The sequence below is a fragment of the Procambarus clarkii genome, chromosome 62, assembly GCF_040958095.1.
Source record: "Procambarus clarkii isolate CNS0578487 chromosome 62, FALCON_Pclarkii_2.0, whole genome shotgun sequence".
NCBI classification, from domain to species: domain Eukaryota; kingdom Metazoa; phylum Arthropoda; class Malacostraca; order Decapoda; family Cambaridae; genus Procambarus; species Procambarus clarkii.
The window spans coordinates 28,316,429-28,342,587 of NC_091211.1; the positions used below are offsets into that span (position 1 = coordinate 28,316,429).

Sequence of the window (26,159 nt, forward strand, 5' to 3'; positions counted from 1 at the left end):
AGACACTTGTTTTTACCTATGTTTTAACATTTGTCTGTAGTGAGACATCACATTATCATTAAAAAAGGTTAATTATATCAGCCTGCTACAGCTTTATCTGGCCTGCTACAACAGCCTGCTGTTGTTGAATTATTGCCTTATCTTATTTTTGGCAAAATTTTGCAGTTCTTCCAATACAGTACTGCACACATTTTCTTAATGATGAAGGGACATCCTCTACTGCCTCTACTCACAACTATTTTCTTATATTAAACTTTACCACTGATATTCCTGGGACCCATGGCATGATGTATAATTAGAACTTTTAAGTTCAGAAACCAAGAAAGCACAAAAACAATGAAATTCTTCACAAAGAATTCTAGCATGGTTGTCAACAGGCGAAAGACATTCGTAAACTGAAGCGCGCCATACACTCGGTCAGCCCATACGTGTATAAGAAAGTCGAGCACCGAGGCAAACCTTGAGTACTGGATCAAATTTTTCTAAGAAATTGGGATCAAGAACCAAAACATTCGAAAACCGAGGCTTCACTTTACTGTGCTGTATTTTGTTAAATTTGAGAAATTAATTTGCTGCTTTTTTAGGTTAACAAATTATCTTACCTCTTGAGTTGCAAGCCTGGTGATAGTTGGGTTGTTGATGGTTGTCAAGAGAGTAGGGCTGTGCAATGTTGTTATGCAAAAGCATTTCTGTTGTGCATTCTGGGAGGAATTTCACAAATTTGTCTTGTTTTAGCTGCTGCTGAGCTGCTGCTTGTTGATGTAATTCATTTCTGATTAGCTGTACATATGACAGAGTATCATGTTCATTGGGAATGTGTGAATGTCTCTGTTGTTGTATGCCCGACTCTGATTGGGAGCTGGTTTTGACATCACAGAAAATAGCAGTATCGGTACTTTCATTTGAGGATTCGGATATTTGATCATCATCTAGGCCAGAGTTTCTTAACTGTATCTGTGGAAGTCCACTAACTTTGCATTTTGGAATGAGTGAAGTAGTCTCTTTAGTATTTGTTTTCAATTTATTATGAATGGACATTCTTCCATTTCCAACCAGCTGATTATGTAAAAAGGCAGAGTCAATCTTAGTATGATTGTTTTGTGTGTAAACTTTAGCATTGTTTGGCATTTTGCCTTTACACCTTGTGGTTCCATTCCACTTAATGGCACTGCTTTTCTGTGATATTCTGTGTTTTTTTCTAGTAGGGGAAGTGGAGCAAACTGAATTGATGTTCTGATCAAGAGCTTTAGTGTCATGGTGCCCATCCTGAAACAACCATAATTATTATTACAATACTAGAACAAGAACCTCTTAAAATTCTGAAATAAATACAAAGATTTAAATTTGCAATTGTTGCACAATTGATTACATTTTACCAATACAGTAGTTTAAAAAGTTCTAAATTTAGTCTTTACTACCCTGGGTAGAGGAATATAGCCGTCAATATGTACACTAATTGAATATATTTGTGTATCGTTATATGTGTAGACACACACAGACTTTGATATAAAGATAAACTTTGATAATAGTTTTCAGTGAAATTAAAAAAAAACATGGTATACATATTGTACTGTGATTGTGCACTATTTTTTATTTATGCATATATTGTATAGTATACAGGGTATATATATATATTTCATTCACTTGGCCCTAGGAGCCTCAAACTTCCGACCCCCAGAGCTAGAGACAGTCTCTGCCAATCATGCTATGAACAAACCACAATAAGGAAGGATTCCAGAAGCAATTGTGACTGCTGCCCAACAGGAACTTTAAGCCTTCCTTGGGCTGTCACTCAAGCATGGAGGAATTAGATGATCCATGTCCCAGTGGATCACCTAATTCCTCCAGAGTCAGAGTGACAGAGGGGATCTGACCCACACTACCATCAGAATAGAACTGACGGTGGAGCAGCTGACTGACTGCAGGCTGCAGCCTTCCCAAAAACAAGTGGGGAAGGTGGGGCAAACGAGCTAGTGCTATTTTCATGAATTTTTGATCGTTTGTTTACATAGTTTGGGGAGTTCTTTGGTGGTTCTCAAGACTGCAGTCTCGTTTGAAGTCAACAGTGGTTTCTTTTGTTTCTCTGACTTTCTGGGTGCTTACCTAATGATGGCAGACAAGAATAAATTTATTGAAGTTTTACCATAAGTGCCAACACTCCCTGCACGTCTCTGAGGGGGGCCAGGTTGTGGCTTGTGGTCCCCACAATATGTATTGTGCCTGACTCTAAATGCTGACTCTAAATGCTCTTAAGTGACAACTCCTAAATAAAGGAGACGTATTGAAAGCTCATGCACTTTAGTACTGGTCAGTTGCATGATGTGTAAGAATATACCTGATATCCTTTGGGAATTTTAGTGGAATCCGTAATGAGGGACATAAGGATGTGATGGTGTTGGTCCTCCTGACTGGAGGCTGGGGTGTTTCTTTGAGTTGCCAAAGAGGTAATCTTGGTAGAGGATGCTGCTGCAAAAGAAGGAAAAGTATGGTACAGTATTTGAGGAGTAATGCTTATAAAACAAATTTCTAGCATCCAAAGTATTCCAAGTGTGTGCAACATATTGTTTCTATAATTTATATATATATATATATATATATATATATATATATATATATATATATATATATATATATATATATATATATATATATATATATATATATATGTCGTACCTAGTAGCCAGAACGCACTTCTCAGCCTACTATGCAAGGCCCGATTTGCCTAATAAGCCAATTTTCATGAATTAATATATTTGTTCTAATTTTTTTCTTATGAAATGATAAAGCTACCCATTTCATTATGTATGAGTCAATTTTGGTTTATTGGAGTTAAAATTAACGTAGATATATGACCGAACCTAACCAACCCTACCTAACCTAACCTAACCTAACCTATCTTTATAGGTTAGGTTTGGATAGGTAGCCGAAAAAGTTAGGTTAGGTTAGGTTAGGTAGGTTAGGTAGTCGGAAAACAATTAATTCATGAAAACTTGGCTTATTAGGCAAATCGGGCCTTGCATAATAGGCTGAGAAGTGCGTTCTGGCTACTAGGTACGACATATATATATATATATATATATATGTCATACCTAGTAGCCAGAACGCACTTCTCAGCCTACTGTGAAAGGCCCGATTTGCCTAATAAGCCAAGTTTTCATGAATTAATGTTTTTTCGACAACCAAACCTACCTAACCTAACCTAACCTAACTTTTTCGGCTACCTAACCTAACCTAACCTATGAAGATAGGTTAGGTTAGGTTAGGTAGGGTTGGTTAGGTTCGGTCATATATTTACGTTAATTTTAACTCCAATCAAAAACAATTGACCTCATACATAATGAAATGGGTAGGTTTATCATTTCATAAGAAAAAAATTTGAGAAAATATATTAACTCATGAAAACTTGGCTTATTAGGCAAATCGGGCCTTGAATAGTAGGCTGATAAGTGCATTCTGGCTACTAGGTACGACATATATATATATATATATATATATATATATATATATATATATGTCGTACCTAGTAGCCAGAATGCACTTCTCAGCCTACTATGCAAGGCCCGATTTGCCTAATAAGCCAAGTTTTCATGAAATAATTGTTTTTCGACTACCAAACCTACCTAACCTAACCTTACCTAACTTTTTTGGCTACCTAACCTAACCTAACCTATAAAGATAGGTTAGGTTAGGTTAGGTAGGGTTGGTTAGGTTCGGTCATATATCTACATTAATTTTAACTCTAATAAAAAAAAATTGACCTCATACATAATGAAATGGGTAGTTTTATCATATCATAAGAAAAAAATTAGAGAAAATATATTAATTCAGGAAAACTTGGCTTATTAGGCAAATCGGGCCTTGCATAGTAGGCCAAGAAGTGCATTCTGGCTACTAGGTACGACATATATATATATATATATATATATGTCGTACCTAGTAGCCAGAACTCACTTATCAGCCTACTATGCAAGGCCCGATTTGCCTAATAAGCCAAGTTTTCCTGAATTAATATATTTTCTATAATTTTTTTCTTATGAAATGATAAAGCTGCCCTTTTCACTATGTATGAGGTCAATTTTTTTTTATTGGAGTTAAAATTAACGTAGATATATGACCGAACCTAACCAACCCTACCTAACCTAACCTAACTTATCTTTATAGGTAAGGTTAGGTTAGGTAGCCAAAAAAAGCTAGGTTAGGTTAGGTAGGTTAGGTAGACGAAAAAACATTAATTCATGAAAACTTGGCTTATTAGGCAAATCGGGCCTTGCATAGTAGGCTGAGAAGTGAGTTCTGGCTACTAGGTACGACATATATATATATATATATATATATATATATATATATATATATATATATATATATATATATATATATATATATATATATATATATATATATATATATATATGTCGTACCTAGTAGCCAGAACTCACTTCTGAGCCTACTATGCAAGGCCCGATTTGCCTAATAAGCCAAGTTTTCATGAATTAATTGCTTTTTGACTACCTAACCTACCTAACCTAACCTAACTTTTTTGGCTACCTAACCTAACCTAACTTATAAAGATAGGTTAGGTTAGGTAGGGTTGGTTAGGTTCGGTCATATATCTACGTTAATTTTAACTCCAATAAAAAAAAATTGACCTCTTACATAATGAAATGGGTTTCTTTATCATTTCATAAGAAAAAAAATAGAGAAAATATATTCATTCATGAAAACTTGGCTTATTAGGCAAATTGGGCCTTGCATTGTAGGCTGAAAAGTGAGTTCTGGCTACTAGGTACGACATATATATATATATATATATATACATATATATAACAAATTCCTTTGGAGACTTCAGGCTGAAGTGAAGTACAGTCACTTCGCCAGTCTGTACGTGGGTGTGGGTATCTGGCTAATGATTGGCCGAAGTGGGTTTCCAGGCTTGTGCGTCTTGACATTTCCATACGCATATCCAGATTTATATTCCCCAATGATCTTTGGCATGTGGAGTCCGGATTTCTTGGCGTTCACAGTTTCGATCAGTTTGTTGACCTTTGCTTTTAATTCGGCTGTAGTGTCCTTTGTTACCCTTCGAAAATATTCTGAGGAAACTACTCCAAGCTTGTACTAAAGAGGCACCCTTCTTGAGCCCGGATGGGCACATGTATAAGCAAGTAAATGGGGTCGCCATGGGTTCTCCCCTAGGTGTCCTGTTTGCAAACTTCTACATGGGTACCATCGAGCAAAAAGTCTTAGTCGACATGAACTTGAAACCGGCCATATACTGCAGGTATGTTGACGACATTTTTATACAGGTACCTGATGTCAGACATCTGCAGGAGCTGAAGGAGGCATTTGAGCAGAGTTCCGTGCTGCGTTTCACTTACGAGATGGAAAAGGATGGGAAGCTGCCCTTTCTAGATGTAACAGTCATGGAAAAGGGCGGAGGTTTCCACACTGCAGTCTACACTAAGGAAACAAACATAGGAATGTGCCTAAATGCCAACAGCGACTGCCCAGACAGGTACAAGAGGAGTGTTGTTAACGCATATGTCGACCGTGCTCTCAGCCACAGCTCAGAATGGAAGCAAGTCGACGAAGAACTCTGTAGGGTAAGGCAGGTCCTAGTCAATAACGGCTTCTCCAATGGTTTCGTCGAAGACATCATAAGAAGGAAAGTGAAAAGCCATGCAACCTCTGAAGAGACAACTAACACAACACCTATACCCCCTATTAGACTATTTTACAGGAACTTCTTTTCCACAGCTCATAAAACGGAGGAAAGGGTCCTGAAAGATATTGTTAATAGAAACGTTATCCCTACAGACAAAAATCAGAGGATACAACTGACGATTTACTATAAAACCAGAAAAACGGCCAGCCTACTCATGAGAAACTCTCCAGACACAAAACAGAACGCTTTAAAAGAAACTAACGTCGTCTATGCCTTCAAATGCCCACTTGGGGACTGTAAGCTCCAAAAAACCCAGTATATAGGCAAGACAACAACATCTCTTTCTAGGCGTTTAACGATGCATAAGCAACAGGGCTCCATTAAGGAACATATAATCTCTTCCCACAACCAAACCATCGCCAGAGAAATCCTAGTAAACAACACAGAAATCATCGATAGATACAGCGATAGCAGGCGGCTTGACGTTTGCGAGGCACTACACATCAAGAAGTCAACACCAGCAACCAACAGCCAATTATTGCACAACTATATTCTACCCACCTCAAGACTCCGCTCCAATATAGAAGCATCAAGAAATATGGACCAATAGGCTTTCTACAAACACTTCTATTCAATATCCATTGCTTCGTGTTCTGTCTTGTGTTGATGAAATTAATACCCTATTAATACTCTTGTTCTGTCTTGTGTTGATGAAATTAATACCCTATTAATACCACATTTTGTTCTGTCTTGTGTTAATGCCACATCACCCCATCCACCTCACTCAAATGTAGATATAAAATCGGAGATACGTAAGTTCTATTCAGTTGTGTATTTGTGAACTAAAGTCTTTGAAAATGTAATAAGTTTTACTAAACGTGCCCGTGTCGCGTCAGACTAGAAATAAAAATGAATTTTGGAGAATTGATTTTTGATTTACCTCCAACAGTGAAGCGTAATGTACGAAAGATTGAGAAAATTCGTGTTAGAATTATTAATCTTACTTTTTCGGTCATATTTAATAATATATATATATATATATATATATATATATATATATATATATATATATATATATATATATATATATATATATATATATATACTACAGTTATATATGCATTATTTTTGTTATCCTAGCAGATGGATTTTACTGTATATATATTATATATATACAGGTACAGTATTTAAAAATACAATAATACAAGTTACAGAATTAACAAACAAAATTACAAAAAAAGTTGAATTTATTCCAAATGAACTTAAAACATAATTTGTTCAAATACCTACACCTTTTCCTCGACTCCTTTTAACACACTCATTACTCCATGGTACTGGGTATGTGGAAAGGAGAAAATGAGTCAAACAGCCTACAAATTATGTGAAAAGGTTTTAAAGATCTCTGAAAACGAAAGAGATATAGGGGTGGTTCTGGATAGTAAACAGTCACCATATGACCACATAAACAACGTTATGTGGGGTGCATATGCTATACTTTCTAACTTCAGAATCAGTTTTAAATAATACATGGACAGTGAAATATTAAAAAAATTATTCATGACTTTTGTGAGACTAAAATTGGAATATGCAGCAGTTGTATGGTGCCCATATCTCAAGAAGCACATCAACAAACTGGAAAAGAGGCAAAGACATGCTACTAAATGACTTCCGAAACTGAAAAACAAGAGCTACAAGGAGAGGCTAGAGGTAATAAATATGCCAAAGATGTAAGATAGAAGAAAGACATGATCTATGATCACTGCATATAAAACAGTAGCAGAAATTGACAAAAATTGACAGAGGAATTCTTAAAAAGTGCAACTTCAAGAAAAAGAGGGCATAGATTGAAGCTAAAGAAACAAAGATGCAAAAAAAATATTTAAAAATTTCTCTTATCCAAAGAAAGTGGTAGACGGTCGGAACAATTTAAGTGAGACGGGGGTGGCAGCTAGAACTGTCAGTAGTTTCAAAACATTACATCATTATATGACAGAGTACCGGGAAGATGGGACACCATGAGTGTAGCTCGTGTCCTGTCTTCCTAGTAAGCTCCCATAACTACACTCAAGTAATTACACACACACACACACACATTCATTTATTCTTTGTTGCTCTTACTTTCTCTCCCTCGCCCCTACCCTCCTAGTTCCCGTTTGAGCACAGTCTTATGTAGTGAGGGGATTCTGTGCTCCTATGACCCAGAGCACTACTACACTACACTACAGAGCAAGACTTGTTTCTGAAACCCTTTTTCTACCCAATGAATATGTGACATACTATGAGTGTTCCATCCAGTATGTATGAGTCCTGTTCAGTCATGAGGCCCTTCCCCCCTGTAATAGTTTTCATGTTTGGAATCAAGATAAGACTGTAAACCTCAACATAAGGTTAGATGAATGAATGATAATGATTTGTCAATCATTTTCCCACTCTTCCCTTGTTTACTTATGCACTCTCACATTTAACAGTTTTGTTCCTTCTTTTATACTGCCGTAGGTAGCAGAGAATAAGAATGACATTGAGCACAAGCAGAGCTGTTGTTGACACCACGACAACTAGCAGGAGGGGACTGGTGAGATGCTGGTTGCCACTTCCGTCAGCCTCTGCAGCTGTGCCTGGCAAAGACCATAACTACACATTATTGTCCAGTTTTGCCTTTATTAGAACTATATTATTAGCATTAGCATATAACACAATTATTTATAATATTAAGCTATCATGTTCTGAGAAGACTGAGCTAATGACCTATTTACTGCCCATGAGATTCAGCATATATAAATCCAGTCAATCCATCAATTAAGAAGACTAGTCTTTTGGATCTATACTGCTTGGTTGCTTCTTTATGCAAGATCTTGCTGGTTTCATGACAGGACCAATGCATAATAAGGATATACAGTATTGACATTTTCACACTGGCAACCTTGAGGTGCTTCCTCAAAGCATGAATCATTTTAGAAGTACTTCCCATATCATACTGGCACATTGGAGACACTGGAGAATAAAACACAGTACTTATTCAAGCTTGGGAAGACCTCTAGAAGGTCCATTCGTATAAACATGAAACCTATCCAAGCACTACTTTGCATTATAGGAGCCACCATGCAGTGCTCTTGCTAACTGCTATTTGGCCCACCAATCTGCTACCACATGTTGCAGCACCAACATGTAAATAAAGTTCATTGACTTGTTCCTCCTCACAGTCTTTTTGGCTGGTCCTTCATACAGTTAATGCAAGCAGAGACCAAAACACCTTACTTGTGTGATGCGTTTATCCTTAGAAACGTATCGTTCATTGTGCAGTGGGCTTGTGCTATTAATTTATGCATCTCATTTGCTACACAGTAATTTGCATGTTACTAGACCTTCTATATGACCAAAGCTATTAGTACTGGTTCAGTTATGCACCAGCAGTTGTATTCTTCATTTAGTGTACCACTACATTTGCAGCTTCTTAGGGACTGCCTCCTGGTCCCTCCTGTTGTAGCATTGGACTATTCCTAGCCTCTCTTCTTACTTTTCTAGCTTTTTTTACATTTGTGATCCAGTTCCTCACTAAAGTTTCCCATCTGTGCCACCAGTATTTTATCCTTGGGTGTCTTTCTTCCAGATGACTGTATCTTCAGGCAGGGTCTGGGTGCCAGGATGTAGGGCTTAGTGGTACTTGTGATGCTTACTTATTTCCCTACAACTGCATCTATCACCAGTCGGTGCCCCAAGTGAGTTGAGCATTTTTTGTGCTTATTGTAATCTTCAGCCTTTCAGTCTGACTCTTACCTAAAGGAGCAACTAAGTTACAGTGCAATACAGTATATGGAAAGCTCCTTTCTGAGCAGGTCACTTAGTTACTTCTGTTCTCTTCTATCCTTGCTTCCCTTAGTCTATGTGGAAAATTCAGGTTAGGTAGGATGTGAGCTAAATCAAGTTCGAGCTCTGATTACTTATCGGTGCAGCCACATGACGGCTCTCTAGGATGTCTGCTGAGAAAGCTAACCAGTAGCTAGCAAGAGTTCTTCATGGTAGTCCCTATGATGCCAAGTATTGCTTGGAAGGGCTTTGAGTTTATTTGAATGATCTTTCTGGAGGTCATGTTGGGTTGGATTGAGGATTCTCCATTGTCTTCCCCTTGCACTAGTGTAGAATGTTGACCTGGCCTGACTATGCATTAATTTTGGCCAAGTAATCAATCAGCAGGAACTTGTATAATTGGAAGCAAGCAAGTGTCATTCAAAGAAAAGAGCTTTTCATATACACTCAAGAGATTGATTTTATGTTGCAAAATTTGCATAATGTATTTTTCAATTTGTAAAATTTTGAAGCACTGCAGCTGATTTAAATGCTGTATTAGGAGTAAATCAAAATACTGTAATTTATTAATGGAAAATTATGAATAAAAGACTGTGTAAAAATATATATATATATACACTGTATATATATCAGGTAACAATCCAAGTTTAATGTACATGTGCATAAACAACAGTGAATCATGTTGATGAATAATAAGTTATGTATTTAAAGCCTTTATTCCACATAAATTTTAAAGCAACGAAGGAGTTGTAGAAAGTTATAGGCTGGAAAACATAGATGGCTTGGGAAAGTAAAGAATGGGTGATTGCCTATTTATAAAGAGCATTCAGTAATGGACTAAATGGGATGACAGATAAAGTGAGGCAGAAAACTAGGTTAGGAAATATTTGAGGTGAAGGTGTGTCAGTATAGAAGAATACATTGAAACATGAATGAATAGGATGAATGCCCGAAGGAGACTGTGCTATACTGTACCACCCTTCACTTTACTGGCCAATAATGTGTTGGGTATAGAGAAATGGACCTGGATATATTTAGGCTTATTATAAAGTATGTACATGCATAACTCAAGTTTTCAATAAAGCTGTCTTACCAAGTGTAGTTACAGGGATTTTTGGTGAGACATAGTCAGAGTTCCCATGATCATTCCTGCCTCGTACACTGGAGATGTATTTTCTTCCTGGTGAGAGTCCTGTCACACTCACTCCTGTGGAGCTGCCATCGGTATCCTCATACTGATGAATAGAGGACACTTATAACATTAAATTAATGCTGTAGATGTTTCTTAAAAATAGGAGTTATATCAAGCACCACTGTTTTATAAATGTTTGAAAAGAATCAATAGAACACTTGTGCTTGATATAGCTACATTACAGTAGAGTATTGTAGTACAAAGTATTAGTGCAGGTAATGATTTATATATTTATTATATCATATTTCCCATTAAAGCACTTCCTTGAGGGGATCGTCTTATGCAAGACAGTTCCCAAATATTTCAACTGACTTAAAATTTTAGGCTTAGAAGTAGCACTTAAAATATTTTCCCAAGGACTACAAATTATTGTTCGACTTTTACATTTATGAAATAATTGTCATTTACATTGGAACCTAAAAGTGCAGAAAGGAGTAGTGCTTATCAGCAAAAATGTAGAAGAAAATGAAGAAAGATAAAAGGTATAATATCGGAAAAAGGATAAAGAAAAATAAAAGAGAATAGGAAACTGTGTATTACTTTGTGAATGAGCAATGTTGAGTAATTAGGGAGACCACTAATTGGTGTTGCATTATGAGTCCAACTAAGTGTACGGTTCATCAGTGGGAGAAAGTCTACTAGTTTTAATCCTGCCACAGTAGTTTATGCGGGTGACCAATACTATTCACATCTAGGAAAATAAAGAGATGAATGTAGCGAAGAAACACAAAACACGGTAAAATGCCCCTAAATGCTATGGAATAGAAAATTTAATTACCCAGTAATACTGAAGCCAAAGCAAATGTTTCCTCTTTTGTTAACCAGTTATTAAAAGGAAAATGTTGTATATAGGTATATGAAGGTATATACAGTACTGTAAAGATAATGATGTGATACAAAGTAAAGCAGTGTTGAACATACCATTAAAGATAAATGCTGATAAAGGAACGATGCATGAAATGCATGAAAGTAAAAAGAGATTTTTATTAAAATTTTTGTAAAATTTAGCTTTACCTTGCAGAAAAAACTGACTAAATGTAATACAGTTGAAGACTGAAAGGGTTAAGGTAGATTTAGAAGAGTTAAACTAATTTTAATATTTAGAGAGCACAGGAAACATTGGACAGGTGGAGAAGTAATGGAACGATCAGTACAAGGAAACTAGTTACTGGGTAACTTTATGAAAAATAATTGTTTTACAGTGAATGTGAAGAAATGTTTTCATGACAATAATGTATACTACTTGCACAAGTAACCTCTTGGAGAGCATCATTGAAAACTCATATAATGCAGGACTTTATATAAACTGTTTAAGAAATGTGTGATGGTAGAAGATGAAGTAATAAAGAAAATGTTCCACTTGAATGAACAGACATTTAACAGCAACCCGTCCTTTTACTAATTACTGTACATAGTTTTTCACTCGTATGCGCACTAAGGCTAAAAATCGCCGTACTGTACTAGAAAATAAAAGCGGCTCACAAAAATGACATACTGTTCCGTTTTCTGTTTTGGGTCCTCTGGCTAAAGCTATTAGGTTAGGAGAGGAAACTTTAAATTAACAGTTTTCATGATGTTTTGAAACATTAGGAGACTTGCTGCTCTCCTAACCTACCAGAGGACCAAAAACTTGCTGCTTTGGATTCATTTAATTTGGAAAATTAATTTAGCTTTTTTGAAAATTCCAATACAGGAATTTTTAGCTGTAATGCATAAGAGCAAAAAGTGACGTAATTTGTAAGAGGTCGGGCTGATAACAGACCCCTTCCATTGCCAAAGGCCAAAGAAATTAGTCGAGTCCAAATTCTGCTATATTTTTCTGTTATGCCAAGTTTTATCAAGTATTAAATATTATTAGCCCAAACCATAGGGAAATTTTTGTCCATGTTTCGGTTACAAAATTTGGTTGAAATACATTGTTGATTTCTGTTGGGAGTCCCGTCGGCTCCCTGAAGCTATCCGAACTGATATGTGCTATATTAGTTTGGGGTCATCAGCCACAGGAGTTTTTATGCCTACCGGGAACCACGAGCCAGAACTTGGTCCCCTCAGAGACGCGCAGGGAGCAATGGCCTATGAGCACTTTACGTTTAAAAAAACTGTACTGTATGTCATAACTGCCATCGACCAGGGAAAAACCCAAAAAGGTAGGTGAATCAAAACAAAGTCTGGTTAACCTGTGCAGTCTACATCCTAAAATATTTTGATAACTTCCCTAGAAATAAACCAAACAAGCAACACTTCATACAACTAGCTCTCCCTCTTGAACAGATGTGCTGACGGTCACCTCTGGTCTCAAGTTCCTGTTCCGGGTTTTGCCCTGTGTGGTTGTACCAGCAGTGTGTGTGTGTGGGCATTGGCCAGGTGCTTTATTGTACGCTGAGCAGCATGGACCTAGGGTGATCTTCCCTAGGTGCTTTGTAAGTACTACCCTTGCATTTCAGGGTTATCTTCCTCTGGGGCATTCGGGACTCACTCCCTGTTAGAGGATTTCGTCGCTTGAGGTTGTCTTCGTCCTTGGGGTGCATCGGGGTGCTTGGGCTTTCCATCTTGTTTCGGTTGGGGGAGGGTTTTGGCTGAGTGGGGTCCACTGCGACTGGCACAGCCTGCTTTACTACAATGCGATGGCCGATGCTTCTCGCTGGCTGCCAGTTTATTTGTTATGTTTCTTCGGGGGCTTTTATTTTCTTTTCCAGTGTTTTGCCTTTTCTGGACAGAGGTGGTCTGCCTAGCTTCAAATTAGGCTAGCATAAGTGGTGTTGGCGATCCTCCTCTGTTGCCCCTGTGGATTCATTCCTGTTACTGGTGGTTAGTTTCCCTGCTGCTAGACGGGTTCTACTAACTTAGCAGGCCCTAGTGCCCTGGGCTTCCTGTAGGGCTGACTTACCCTACAGGCCTTGGAAAACCCCTGTGGGCTCGGTGGTACAGTACTATGGATACTTCTTCCAAGTCCACTCTCGCTTTGTGCAAAGTTGAGGGTTGTTTGTCGCTCCTGCTTCGGGGTGACAATCATCCATAATACCCCCGTCATGCTGCATGTTGGGTCGGGGATGCCTACTCCGCGGGACTTGTTCCTCGTTTAAACTTCAATTTACTCATTCCTTGTCTGTTGATATCTGGAATCAGGCGGTGGCCGAGTTGTATGCTCAATTCTCCTTCTTCCAACACACTAGGTTGTTGCCCGGTTGGAGGCCCCGGAGCTGCCCCACTTGTGTTTTAGGGATCATGATCTGGGAGCATTGAGCGCTTCGACCTTGATTCCATCCACGCCCCCGCTTCCTTCCCAGGTAGGTGTGGTTCAACCTGTTCCTCCGCCCCTGTTTCCAGTTCCCAAATGTCTGGGGTGGGTTTTAGCCTGGGATGAGGCTCGGGTGGCCTCGGGGGCTGCCCCTTCTGATTCGGGTGCAGAGATGGTTGAGCCCGTTCTTCCCTCCAAGGCTTCTGGGTTGACCCAGCTGATTCTTTTCTCAGAAGCTTTAACCCTGGACTTACGGAAGCCTTTTCTTCAGTGGAGGTTGGTGTGGAAGAGGGCTAGGCCCCGGGACCTGTTTTGGGGATTCCCAGGGCTCGGGGGGAGAGTCCACGTAGCGCGATTTTTCTCCTTTTGATCCTGCTTGGGACTTTTGGCCATCTGAGCATGGTTTGTTGCTACAGGGGCAGGGGTTTTTGTACCCTTTTTCCCAGTACGAATTTGAGTGAAGTGCGGCCTCTTCTTCCCCCCCTCCTTCCCTTCCGGAGGGACCTCTTCACTTCAGAGTGGCCTTGGCGTTTCCCATTGTATGTGGTTGTTTCCCGACTGCAAGGCCATCACGGTAGATAATTTTCGGCAAGACTGGTCGAGGTGGGGGTTTCTGTACCTTTTTTTTCCCCAGTCCAGCTGTTGTTCCAGGTCTTAGCTTGCTTGGAATCCTATTGGGAGAGGGTGCTTCTCCTGGTTCCATGGTGGCTGGGCCAGCCTTAGTTTTAGGTGCTGCTTCCTGGGCTTCCAAACCCGGGCATTTTTCTTTGGCTCCACCTCCTTTAGCTGATTGGGCCAGTGAGGTGTTTCACCGGGTTGCACTACTACTCTGCACTCTAATCTTTCTGACGCATGAGTATCTCCATTTATATGGAAATCAGGTGGCTTCTTTGATGGTGTTCCACCAGCGGTCTTCTTCACAGCGACAGTATATGAAGAATGGTCCAGGATTCCACTGTAATAACAGAGGAGGTCAAAGATGGAAAAATGTATGATTTTTGAGCTTCAGTACAGTACAGTACTGTTCAGTATTGTGGTCTGGACATGTGGAGAGGATTGGTTTACCAACCTCAAGGTAACCATTGTCAATGACAGTAATCCTGTTATGCTTATCAAGGTTTTCCTTGACCCATAAATGACTTTCCCAGGATGCATCCTATAACAGTCAACTAACTTATGGGTACCCATTTACTGCTAGGTGAAGAGAAGGTATCAGATATAAAGAAACATACACAAATGTCTTGCCATTTATGGAAATTGAACCAAGGACCATTCATATTACATGTGATAAAGTACCTGATTGATACCTGGTTGATGGGGGTTCTGGGAGTTCTTCTACTCCCCAAGCCCGGCCCGAGGCCAGACTTGACTTGTGAGAGTTTGGTCCACCAGGCTGTTGCTTGGAACGGCCCGCAGGCCCACATACCCACCACAGCCCGGTTGGTCCGGCACTCCTTGAAGGAAACAATCTAGTTTCCTCTTGAAGACGTCCACGGTTGTTTCCCTTGTGGATAGGAGTAGAGACTAGGCTAAAGGAGTATATTTAGGTTAAGTTACTTGTAGGCTTCAGTGTCAATACCCTCCCATATCAGGGAGTTTCCACATGGAAAGAAACAGTCAAGACATAAATGATTACCACATAGGAAAAGGATAAAGTTTCAAGGGAAAGTTTCACAAGTGAGTTATGAGAAGCTGGTGTGAAGGGAAGGCAATCAGTACCTATGGGAGCATGGAAGAATATGTGTGGGAAGTAATCTGAGAATTTGAGGGGGGAAAATATCAAACTTAAGCAAGGCTTCCCCAAAGCTTTCAAGTTTTTTTTTGTTATGGCATTCTCCTCCAGTAGGATTTCCTGGTGAGAGGCATCAAAGATATAGAAAGACAAACAAAATTAGGAAATATAAAATATGCTGAAGGTGTACTAATGATTTTGCCTCAGGTTTTGGTTAGATAATATACAAAGTATTTTGATCAAATCATAAATGATTGATATATTTGTGTTTTCTAAAATATATTTTGAGTATGCTTTATAGTTAATTCTTGGACAGTGGTTAACAGGTTAATACCGTAAAGGTTAATAACAAATAGACATTTTTATGTATTGAGAGCACCTATTATCAGGGTTATCATTAGTCTCTTAGTAAATCATTACTAAGTAAGATCATTAGTCCAAGATGATCATGAGCCTTTACTTACTAACTTTAAAGACTTTAAGTATAGGAATGAATGCTAGGGAATATTTTTACTCATGGAGCCTTGAATGCCCTCACCTGGTAGTCCAGTGTATCATCAGCTCTGTACTTCACGGTGAAATTGAGAGGCATCCCAGCATGAGGGTTAGGTGTCCACCCCAGAACAACAGACACATCACTTACATTAACAATCTGCTGTTCAAGATATACAGTCATATACTGTACAAGAAATAAATAGATGCAGCAATACATAAATGTAATAATAAATGATTATTTTTTTCAGATTGCAGAGATGCCTACAGTGGCATGCAAAATAATTTAATATAAATAAAATCACTTGTATAGCAGTGCATGCATTGATAATGTATCCCAATCCTTTTCATCTTGGAGAAATTGCCTTGAAGGTAGTATATAAGTTATGGAAAGCGAGCATTTTGCCTACTAATTGTGTACATACTAAGTGTCTTGGTTATATCCTCAGTGAATCTAATTCCCTCAATATATCATAGATAAACATTGTTTTCTAATGTATAGGTATCCTGAGGGATCTCTACGACATTTGTGAGTTGCATCGTGTGAAGCACTAATATTGCAATGGCTTACTAATTTCTTTTGATAATTACTTGCTCCTTAGGAAAAATGTATTAGTTTTTTATTACTAGTTATAGGTGAAAATTATTTAAATAAGCAAATTAAGGGTCATGGTAGTACAGTCGGGTTCGTTCTCGACGCACAATCGAGAAGTCTGGGTTTGAATAATAGGCTGGGCAGAAATAGTTGGGCACATTTCCTTTCACGTAATGCCTCTGTTCACCTAACAGTGAGTAGGTACTCAGGAGTTAATCAGCTTCTTGAGGGGTTATATCCTTGGCAGGTCAGTAATTTGACCTGGGGGGGGAGGAGGGGAATTCGATACAAGCCTAACATGTATGAATACACGCTGGCTTCCTGTCCCCCAACACAATGAATTAAAAATTATGAATTATAAAACAAAAATATAAGGCATATGATGAATATGCAAGTAAATTAAACAATAAAATAAAACATATTATTGCAGTGAGTTGCATTTACTAGGAGATACTAACAGTTAGATTTGTGGGTGGATGAGGACGTGTAGGTGGCTTGAGAGTGAGCCAGGTGGAATCTGTGCCAAGATCATTAGTAGCAGAACATTGGTATTCTCCATAATCTTGACGAGTGACGTTTACTACTTCTAACACCGATGCCCATAACATCAACCCGTCCAGCAGCTGGAATGTATATAAGAAGTTTTCTTGTTAATAATACATTATATACATATATAATTCATTAATACATTACTGTATATTATCATAAATTTTCTAAACAAACTAATATTACAACTCAGCCGAGGATGTCATCTTTTATGGTATACAGTATTAATTTTCAAGTCTGATAACATGAGACCTAATTTTGTATTTACTATAGTGATTTTGACATGAACATCTTTTGAATTGGAGGAATTTATTTTGCATAGTTGATTAGTATTTTTTGGCTGGCAAGAGATGACTGTATCATTGCAATTATGTTCATATGTCTGTTTAAACTAGTTGATGCTGTACAAATATCACAATGGTCTCTAACCTGGACGAGGTTAGCATTTGCAATGTAAGGGTTGTTTCATGATGATTTAAAATGTGCTCAACAGATGCCAGTCATAAACTGAGGACACAATTTTCTTGTACTGTAATAACATGCATGAGGATTGCTTAGTCTCTTGTAGATGTATATCAACTCACCCCATGGTTACAGTCTCTTGCAGAATGTATGTCGCTTCAACTCACCTCTGGTTTATGGATTATATATTTTTCACTAGTTTCTATGTTATGAGTATCCTCTGTAGTCCAAGTGAAATTTGGTGGTGGAGCAGCTCGTGCATGACAAGCAAGGTGCCCACTTTTGCCCAGATCCACCCAAGAAGAATGTGTGGTTGCCGGGTCGTCAGTCAGTGACGGTGGTTCTGGTGGAGGGGACCAATTTAATGGTGAGTTCAACATAGTTTGTCATGCAGAAAATACAAAAATATTAAAGGTGTACAAATGTGTGTCCCCTTCAGAGGTATAGTGTTTGCAACGTTAGCTTGCAGATTGGGAGCAGTGGACTTTTGGTTTGCTCATTTTATGAATTTAAATTCATATGTTTCAGTTATATTTCATTTGTCATTGTTTTACTAATATGAATTGTGTTCAATTTTAGAAATATGTTGCAAACATGGCATTGGTACATGTTGGGCATTAACATTCAGCTGTCAGAAGTACACTGTCAGCTGTGTGTTAATAACACTGACAGCTGACACTGGTTAAAAACATTGGCACATATCTAGCACTGATATGACACTGACACATAACTGACAATAATAATAATATCATCATTATGTAAAAATCATAGGAGCACTCCAGGGATATGAACTAGCATTCTGGGTCTCAAAAGCCTTTCCTGGGTAAGACCCAGAATGCTTGTTTGAATCTCCAGAGTGCTACAATAGTAATAATAATAATGAGAAAATCCACTAGGGCTGTGAGGTGCTGTGAACCTACTACCCCAACATTGCCAGTTGCGTACTCTACTAATGGACCACCGATGACTTGTGAAAGTCGTACAATCGTATTTCTACTGAAATCACAGGAAGTCTGAAAGTTCCTACTCGGTGTAGGGGCAAAGTGGTATAGGACCATTTTGTCCTTCCACCCGAGTGTTTGTGGGTCATATGTAAAAACTTGGACTGGCTTCAGTAGGGGCCTCCAGACTTACTGTGATTTCAATAGAAATCTGGTTGTACGACTTTCACAAGTCAGCGGTGTTCCAGTGGTAGAGTACGCGGCTGGCAATGCCGGGGTTGTAGGATCGTGCCACCTCACAGCCCTGGCAGATTTTCTCATTGATATATATCACGTTAGTGTGATTTCTGTATGTTAATAATAATAATAATAATTAATAAAATAAGAATATAAAACAGAGGCACTGTATTTGAAGTTACAGGGGTACCTCGGTTTAAGAGTTTAATCCGTTCCTGGAGATGGCTCGTAACCTGAAAACTCGTAAACCGAAGCTAATTTCCACATATGAAATAATGGGAAATGAATTAATTCGTTCCTGACTACCAAAAAACCTCACTTCAAACTAAATTTTATACCTAATTCATCAAAATCTACACTACAAAAGTATGTTCAAGTTATTACTTACCTTTACTGCTGTTGGCGTGTGGAAGATGGTAAGGAGGGGGGAGGAGGAGAGGTGTTACTGTTTGGAAAGGGAGTCCCCTTCCATTATGACATCAGGCAGTGAGGACCTCTCTGAGGTGCACTCTAATATGTTTTACCTGCATACCACTAGGTCCTGGTTGTGGCTCACTGCTCGATTTTCTCACAACAAAACGATCCATTGAAGATTTTTTTCCCTTTGCAAAATTTGCCTGTAGTGAGACATCACATTGTCATTGAAAAGATTAATGCAACGGCCTACTACAGCTTTCTCTGGGTGAGTCGTTTCAATATAAGTTTGCATTTCTTCCCACGTCTGACACCACTTCTTAATGGTTGCAGAAGGGACATGCTCTTCCTCCTCCACTGGAGAAACATCCTCAGCTGCCTCTTCTTGCTGCTCCTTTTGAAGGGCTTAGAGTTCTTCGTTGTGTTCTGCCACCAACTTCTCCACATCAGCACCATCCAATTCCAAGCCCATGCTCTGGCCCAGAGTAACAATTTCCTCAACAATTGGCACTTCATTTACAGGCTCAAACCCCTCAAAGTCTAGTTCTGGTACACATTTTTTCTCCAGCCAGAGATCAGGGTTCTTTGAGTCACTTCTTGCCAGGCTTTGTCAACGAGTTTTAAAGAACTACAAATGTTAAAATGGTGTTTCCAGAACTCTTTGAGGGTGAGTTTTGTGGCTTCAGTCACTTCAAAACATTTCCGGAAAAGTGCCCTTTCATACAGTTTCTTAAAATTCGCTATGATTTTCTGGTCCATAGGCTGAATTAGAGGAGTGGTGTTAGGAGGAAGGAACTTTACTGTGAAAAAATTACTGTGTCTTCAACAATTTATCTTCCAAGCCTGGAGGATGAGCAGGAGCTCATCCTGCTCATCTTTTTTCTTTTTCTCATCTTTCTCATCCTTTTTGTCGAGGAGTAGCAGGGCCTTGAGTGGCAAACTTTTCTCCTGCAGATATTTTTGTATGGCAGGGCACACCACTTCATTCACCCACTCCGTAAGAAAAATCCTAGTCACCCATGCCTTATTATTAGCCCTCCACATCACACACATTTGGTTTTTCTGCACTTTATACTGTTTGAAAAGCCTTGGATTTTCAGAAGCAGGAGTTTAATTTTCAAATCGCCACTCGCATTTCCACACAGCACAAGCGTAAACCTATCTTTCATAGGCTTGTGTCCAGGCAATGATTTTTCCTCCTTGGTAATGTATGTCCTCTTAGGCAATCTTTTCCAGAACCGTCCTGTCTCATTACAATTAAACACTTGTTGTGATAGGTATCCCTCAGCCTCTACAAACTCTTTAAATTCTTCAATAAATCTTTCAGCTGCTGGTTTGTCTGAGCTGGCAGCCTCCCCATACCTCACACTATGAATACCACTCCATTTTTTAAATTTGTCAAACCATCCCCTGCTTGCCTTAAAGTCTATCGTATCTGCACTCATTCCAGGGGTTTTCTTTACAAGGTCTTCGTGCAATACCCTGGCTTTCTCACAAATGATGGCCTCTGAAACACTATCACCCACTAACTCCTTGTTGTGTATCCAAATTAATAACAACTTTTCCACTTTCTCAAGTATTTGTGGTCTTTGTTTCATGATTGTTGATACGCCTTTTGCCACTTTAGCACTCATAATGTCCTTTTTCTTGGCAAGTATAGTGTATATCGTTGATGTGGATTTGTTGTACTGACTACAAAGTTCAACAACATGTGTACCATTTTCATGCTTCCGAATGATTTCTTGCTTTTCCTCTATTGTCATCCTCACATGCGATTTCTTGCCTTGAACCTTACCACTGGCTTTCTTGGGACCCATTGCGAGATATATAATAACAACTTTTATGCTTAAATGGCCAATTATCCGACAAAACACTGTAAATCCTTGTGAAGAATTCAGGCGGGAGAGTCACTGGGCATGAGGCACTGGTAAACTGAACGGCAATCGCCATGCCACCATGCACTAGGTCGGCCCGTACGCTTATCAACACACTCGTTACCCGATTCAAAGCTTGTATTCCAATGCAAATTTTCCAACCAAATCCTCCTCGTAACCTGAAAAACTCGTAACCCGGGATGCTCGTAACCCGGGGTTCCACTGTACATGGTTTGCATATTAAATAGAACCACTAATATACAAAGTGTTTTTTGGCAAAACTTAACTAAATTATATTAAGTTTTTTATAGATATAATGAGGTAAACAGTGTTAAACCGTAATTGGATCTATGTGGTGCCCTTCCCTGACTACGAGGCTGTCGCGCTGGACGCCTTTATGCAGGGCTGGTCGAGGTGGGGTTACCTGTACAATACCTCTTTTCCCTGGTCCAGATGTTGCTTCGGGTTCTGACTCGGTTGGAGTCCTACCAAGAGAGATTAGTCCTTTGTGGCCAGCCTTGGTTCCAGGCACTGCTTGCTAGGTGTGCGAACCTGGGACGTTTCCCGTGGCTCCACCTCTTCCAGCAGGTCTGCCCAGTCTGGTACATGGCTGATTCCATCTTCTCCTCCGCTCTTCGCGTCTGGTCTTTATTGACGCGGGTTTATCACCACTTGTATGGTGATCAGGTGGCTTCATTGATGGTGTCCCACCTGAGAGCTTCGTCTCGGCGACAGTATGAAGTTTCCTGGCATACTTTCCACCATTTTCTCTCTTTTATAGGTTGTCTTCTATTTCTGTTTGGGTTGTCTTGTCCTTTCTGTCTTGCCTTTTTTCAGGACTGTCACTTGATGCCTAATATTGTCGCCTCATATTGTGTGGCGCTGGCGGAACCACTCCAGCTTGTGTTTGGGGTGAATGTCATTTCTGCCCCATTCCGTAAGTTTTCTTATGCTTTGTTTCACCTCTGGCCAGCTCATACGTCGCCTGAGCCATCCTGGTCCTTGGAAAGGGTGCTGTCAGTGTGGGAGCCTTTTCCAGGTTCTTTTTCTGTTGACACTGGCCTCTGTGGGTCTGGTTGGTGAGCTTTATGCTTTCCTCTGGCACTGGGGTTTCTGCTCTTTCGGTCCTGGTGGTCGGTTTGTTCCGTTGCAACCTTATCCTTCTCTTTTGGCGAAGAACGAGATGTATCCTTTCCAAAAGGGTCCTTGGGTCATTGATGCTTGGTTGGTTAGGCTGGGGCTGCATCATGTGTTGTGTCCGGTTGCGGCTCTTCACCGTTATCTGGGCGCTTTTGCTTCGGTGACTGGAAATGTGCTTTGGCTTGATCTGGTTTTCCTCATTCCCTGTTCCAGAGCTTGGGTCTTTTAGGTTGTCCACAGGGTTATTAAGTCTAGCCAGCCTGTGGTCTATCCTCGTGCCCATGACATTAGGAAGTTTGCTACGTTGGCTGCAGTGTTTTGCATCATATCCTGGGCTGATATTCAGGCGTGGGGATTTTGGAGATCGTACAATAACGGGTCCTGGCTGCCCGTTATTTGGTTAATGTTCCTGCTCCTGCGTGTTCCTGTGTTGCTTTAGGTTGTAGGTTGCAACCAGTTGTCTCGACTTCGCGTTGAGGAGTATTTGGTGGCTGCTTTCCGGGTAAGTTCCTCTTTTCCTTATTCTTTGGTTATGTAGCTCCAGGGAGCCGTAGGGGCTCCCCACAGAAAACCAGCGCTGAATGTAATGAAGGGCAATTTTCTAGGTAAACCCCAGAGCTCCCTGGCAACCCTCCCTCCCTCCCTCCGGGCGGTGTTTTTTTTTGCGTTGTTTGATGCTTGGCTTCCGAATTGGAGTGCTAGGTAGCCGGCGTGGGGAGGTCCGGGGCTCCCCTCTCTCCTTCTCATGGAGGGAAGGGCTGCGTGAACAAGCGATGCGGCAGTGGAGTGTGATGTTTGCTTGTTTCCTTGGGATTGGAGGGAATTCTGCCTATCTTTTCAGTTTTTAGTTGTAATTTTCTGACCATGTGGGGTTTGTTTTGTTATGTCTAGCTTTCTCGGTGCCTAACCCCAGTCAATGGAAGATAAGGAAAAACCCCAACCACAAGGGGGTTTTCTAGGGCCATTGCTCCCTGCACCTCTCTGAGGAGGGCCAGGTTCTGGCTCGTTATTCCCGGTAGGCTGAACTCCATAGACTAATGCCCCAGTCTAATATATTGTATATTAGCCCGATAGCTCCAGTGAGCCTCTGGAGATCACTTAGAAAATGGCATTTCATTACATTCAAGGCTGGTTTATATGGAAAATAATGAACTACACAACCCAGGACAACATGGATTTAGAGCAAGAAGATTCTGTCTGTCACAGTTACTCAACCACTATGACCAAATCACAGAATCCTTAGAAGAAAAGCAAAATGCAGATGTTGTATACACAGACTTTGCAAAGGCATTCAACAAATGTGACTATGGAGTGATAGCCCATAAAATTAAATCAATAGGAATAACAGGTAAAGTGGGGCATTGGATTTTGAACTTTGTCAAACAGAATGCAGATTGACAGTCAATCAAATAAGATCAAGCCTGAGTGCAGTGAAAAGCTCTGTATCCCAGGGCACAGTCCTTGAACTACTGCTATTTCTCATTCTTATCTCGGATATAGACACACATACTAGTCACAGGTTTGTGTCATCCTTTGCAGATGATGCAATAATCAGCATGAAAATTTTCACTATAGACACTGAAGAACTGCAGGCAGATATTAATAAAGTCTTCGATTGGGCAACTGAAAATAACATGATGTTTAACTGTGACAAGTTCCAGGTACTGAGCTATGGTGGAAACGAGGAACTTAAACAAAACACAGGGTACAAGACACAATCAGACCTGCTCATAGAAGGAAAGCAATATGTAAAAGATGTGGAAATTATGATGTCTGACATCCTGACATTTAGTGAACATAACCGAGTTAATATAGTGACGGCCAGAAAATGACAGGATGGATTATGAGAACGTTCAAATCCAGAGACCCACGATGTTACGAACCCTTTGTAACCGGGTTCTTTTTAAACTCTATGATCTGACTCAAGTTCAGAGAACCCTAATTTTGGTGGGAATATAGTGTTATGTTTAAAGGTAAAAATGAAAAGAATAACACTTAAAATAACCCGTTATTATTTCCCATCACCATTATAATATAAACAAGTCTATGCGAGGTCAACCGGAGCGGCGTTGCTTGCCCTTATGCTAGCCTGCTTCACGGATGATGGACACAATATGCCTCTGATGAGGTCTTCGATGCTCCACGCCCGTTGTACACTCGCTGGGATGCCCATCAGCAAAGTCAGCTATGCTCAACTAACCCCACTGGCTTGTACCTTCCAGAACCGAAGTCTACAACGCCCAACCACAGTGCTCACCTAGCTTCACTGGCATGAAGTCTGAACTTCACCTCCAGGAGTGAAGTCTATAGCACTCAACAGTAGCACTCACCTCACTGGCTAGCATCTCCAGGAGTGAAGTCTACAGCACTCAACAGTAGCGCTCACCTAGCCCCACTGGCTAGCACCTCCAGGAGTGAAGTCTGCAGCACTCAACAGCAGCGCTCAACTAGCCCACTTGGCTAGCACCTTCAGGTCGACCCAAGTCTTCCACTATTCCAACTTCACTCACTTCCATCTCTCGTCCGTGGTTGGTTGTCACCTTCCAGGACGACGTATTAAAAGATGGGAAACTGCGATTAGTGGGAGGGTCAACAATTATAGTTCGGCACCAGGATCGTAGACGGCGCTGAGGTTCGTCACACACAGCAATGCTAATACTATTTAAATCACTGGTGCTGTCCCATCTTGAGTATTGCTCGGTACTCACTTCCCCTTTCAGAGCAGGAGAGATCTCTGAATTAGAGGAATACAGAGAACATACACGGCACGCATAGAAACAATAAAACATTTGCATTATTGGGACTGTCTCAAAGCTTTAAAAATGGACTCTTTGGAAAGGAGACAAGATAGGTATCAAATAATACAGTATATACATGGAAAATACTTGAAGGCCAGGTTCCAAATTTTGCACAGTAGAATAACAACATACTGGAGCAAAAGACACTGAAGGAAATGTAGAATAGAACCAATGAAGAGTAGAGGTGTCATAAGCACAATCAGAGAACACAGTCTGAACATCGGAGGTCCACACCTGTTCAACACCCTCCCAGCAAGCATTTGAAATATTCCTGGAACAATGGGGGATGTATTCAAGAGGCACATAGATAAGTTCTTGCAAGAAGTGCCGGATCAACTAGGCTGTAGTGGATATATGGGCCTGTGGGCCACCCTAAGCAACAGCCTGTTGGACCAAGTTATCACAAGTCGAGCCTGGCCTCAGGTCGGGCATATCTGGAGAACCCTCTCCAGATATGCTCCAGGTTGCTAAAGGTAATGAAGAGGTCACTATGTTGCTCTTGGCATTTTTCTTGGAGCTGGCGTGCAGCAAATATCATATCAACAGATTCACATTTTGAGTGGAAGCGGCATTGGCTTTCTGGGAGGAGACCCTGCTCAAGGTGTTGAAGAACACGGTTGAGCAGGATATGAGCCACGATCTTCCTGGCGATGGACAGAAGTGAAATACCACTGTGATTATTGCAAGACTGACGGTTGCCTTTCCTCTTGTAGATGTGTACTATGCTGGCATCTTTTAACTCTTGTGGGACCTTCCCTTCATTTTACTTGGACTGGATGAGCTTTGTCAGTTTCTGCATCATGGCCGGGCCTTGTGTTTTGTACATTTCAGCAGGATTGCATCTGATCCTGGTGCTTTGCCACAGGAAAGCTGCTTGATGGACTTCCTGACTTCTTCTGTGGGAGGTTTATCAAGGTTCTGGTTGATCTCCACCTGATGTAGGCAAGCAATGGCCTCATTGTGGATGAGGCCATTGTAAATCCAAATCTCTGCAATCAGTACTTCAATGAGAGTGCCTGCATGGTGTAAAAT

General features: G+C 40.2%; 1 protein-coding gene and 1 long non-coding RNA gene across 3 annotated transcripts in view; one reads left to right on the forward strand and one right to left on the reverse strand.

Moving 5' to 3' along the window:
* The window catches only part of LOC138354290 (uncharacterized), a 52,426-nt gene that overhangs the window by 16,383 nt on the left and 9,884 nt on the right, over positions 1-26,159 (forward strand). The window contains exons 3-5 of one of the 2 annotated variants that reach the window (XR_011223543.1): positions 8,159-9,378; positions 12,930-13,078; positions 17,859-18,090. This is a non-coding gene — a long non-coding RNA (uncharacterized lncRNA). The remainder of the gene's footprint in view (positions 1-8,158; positions 9,379-12,929; positions 13,079-17,858; positions 18,091-26,159) is intronic. The other variant, XR_011223544.1, reaches the window with a different exon arrangement.
* Positions 1-26,159, reverse strand: part of LOC123766685 (nephrin) — a 62,257-nt gene that overhangs the window by 9,140 nt on the left and 26,958 nt on the right. The window contains exons 12-18 of the mRNA XM_045755964.2: positions 17,891-18,066; positions 17,174-17,338; positions 16,167-16,280; positions 10,560-10,701; positions 8,122-8,277; positions 2,336-2,466; positions 603-1,266 (exon numbers count right to left, since the gene is read on the reverse strand). Coding sequence (XP_045611920.2) covers positions 603-1,266; positions 2,336-2,466; positions 8,122-8,277; positions 10,560-10,701; positions 16,167-16,280; positions 17,174-17,338; positions 17,891-18,066 — 1,548 coding nt within the window. The remainder of the gene's footprint in view (positions 1-602; positions 1,267-2,335; positions 2,467-8,121; positions 8,278-10,559; positions 10,702-16,166; positions 16,281-17,173; positions 17,339-17,890; positions 18,067-26,159) is intronic.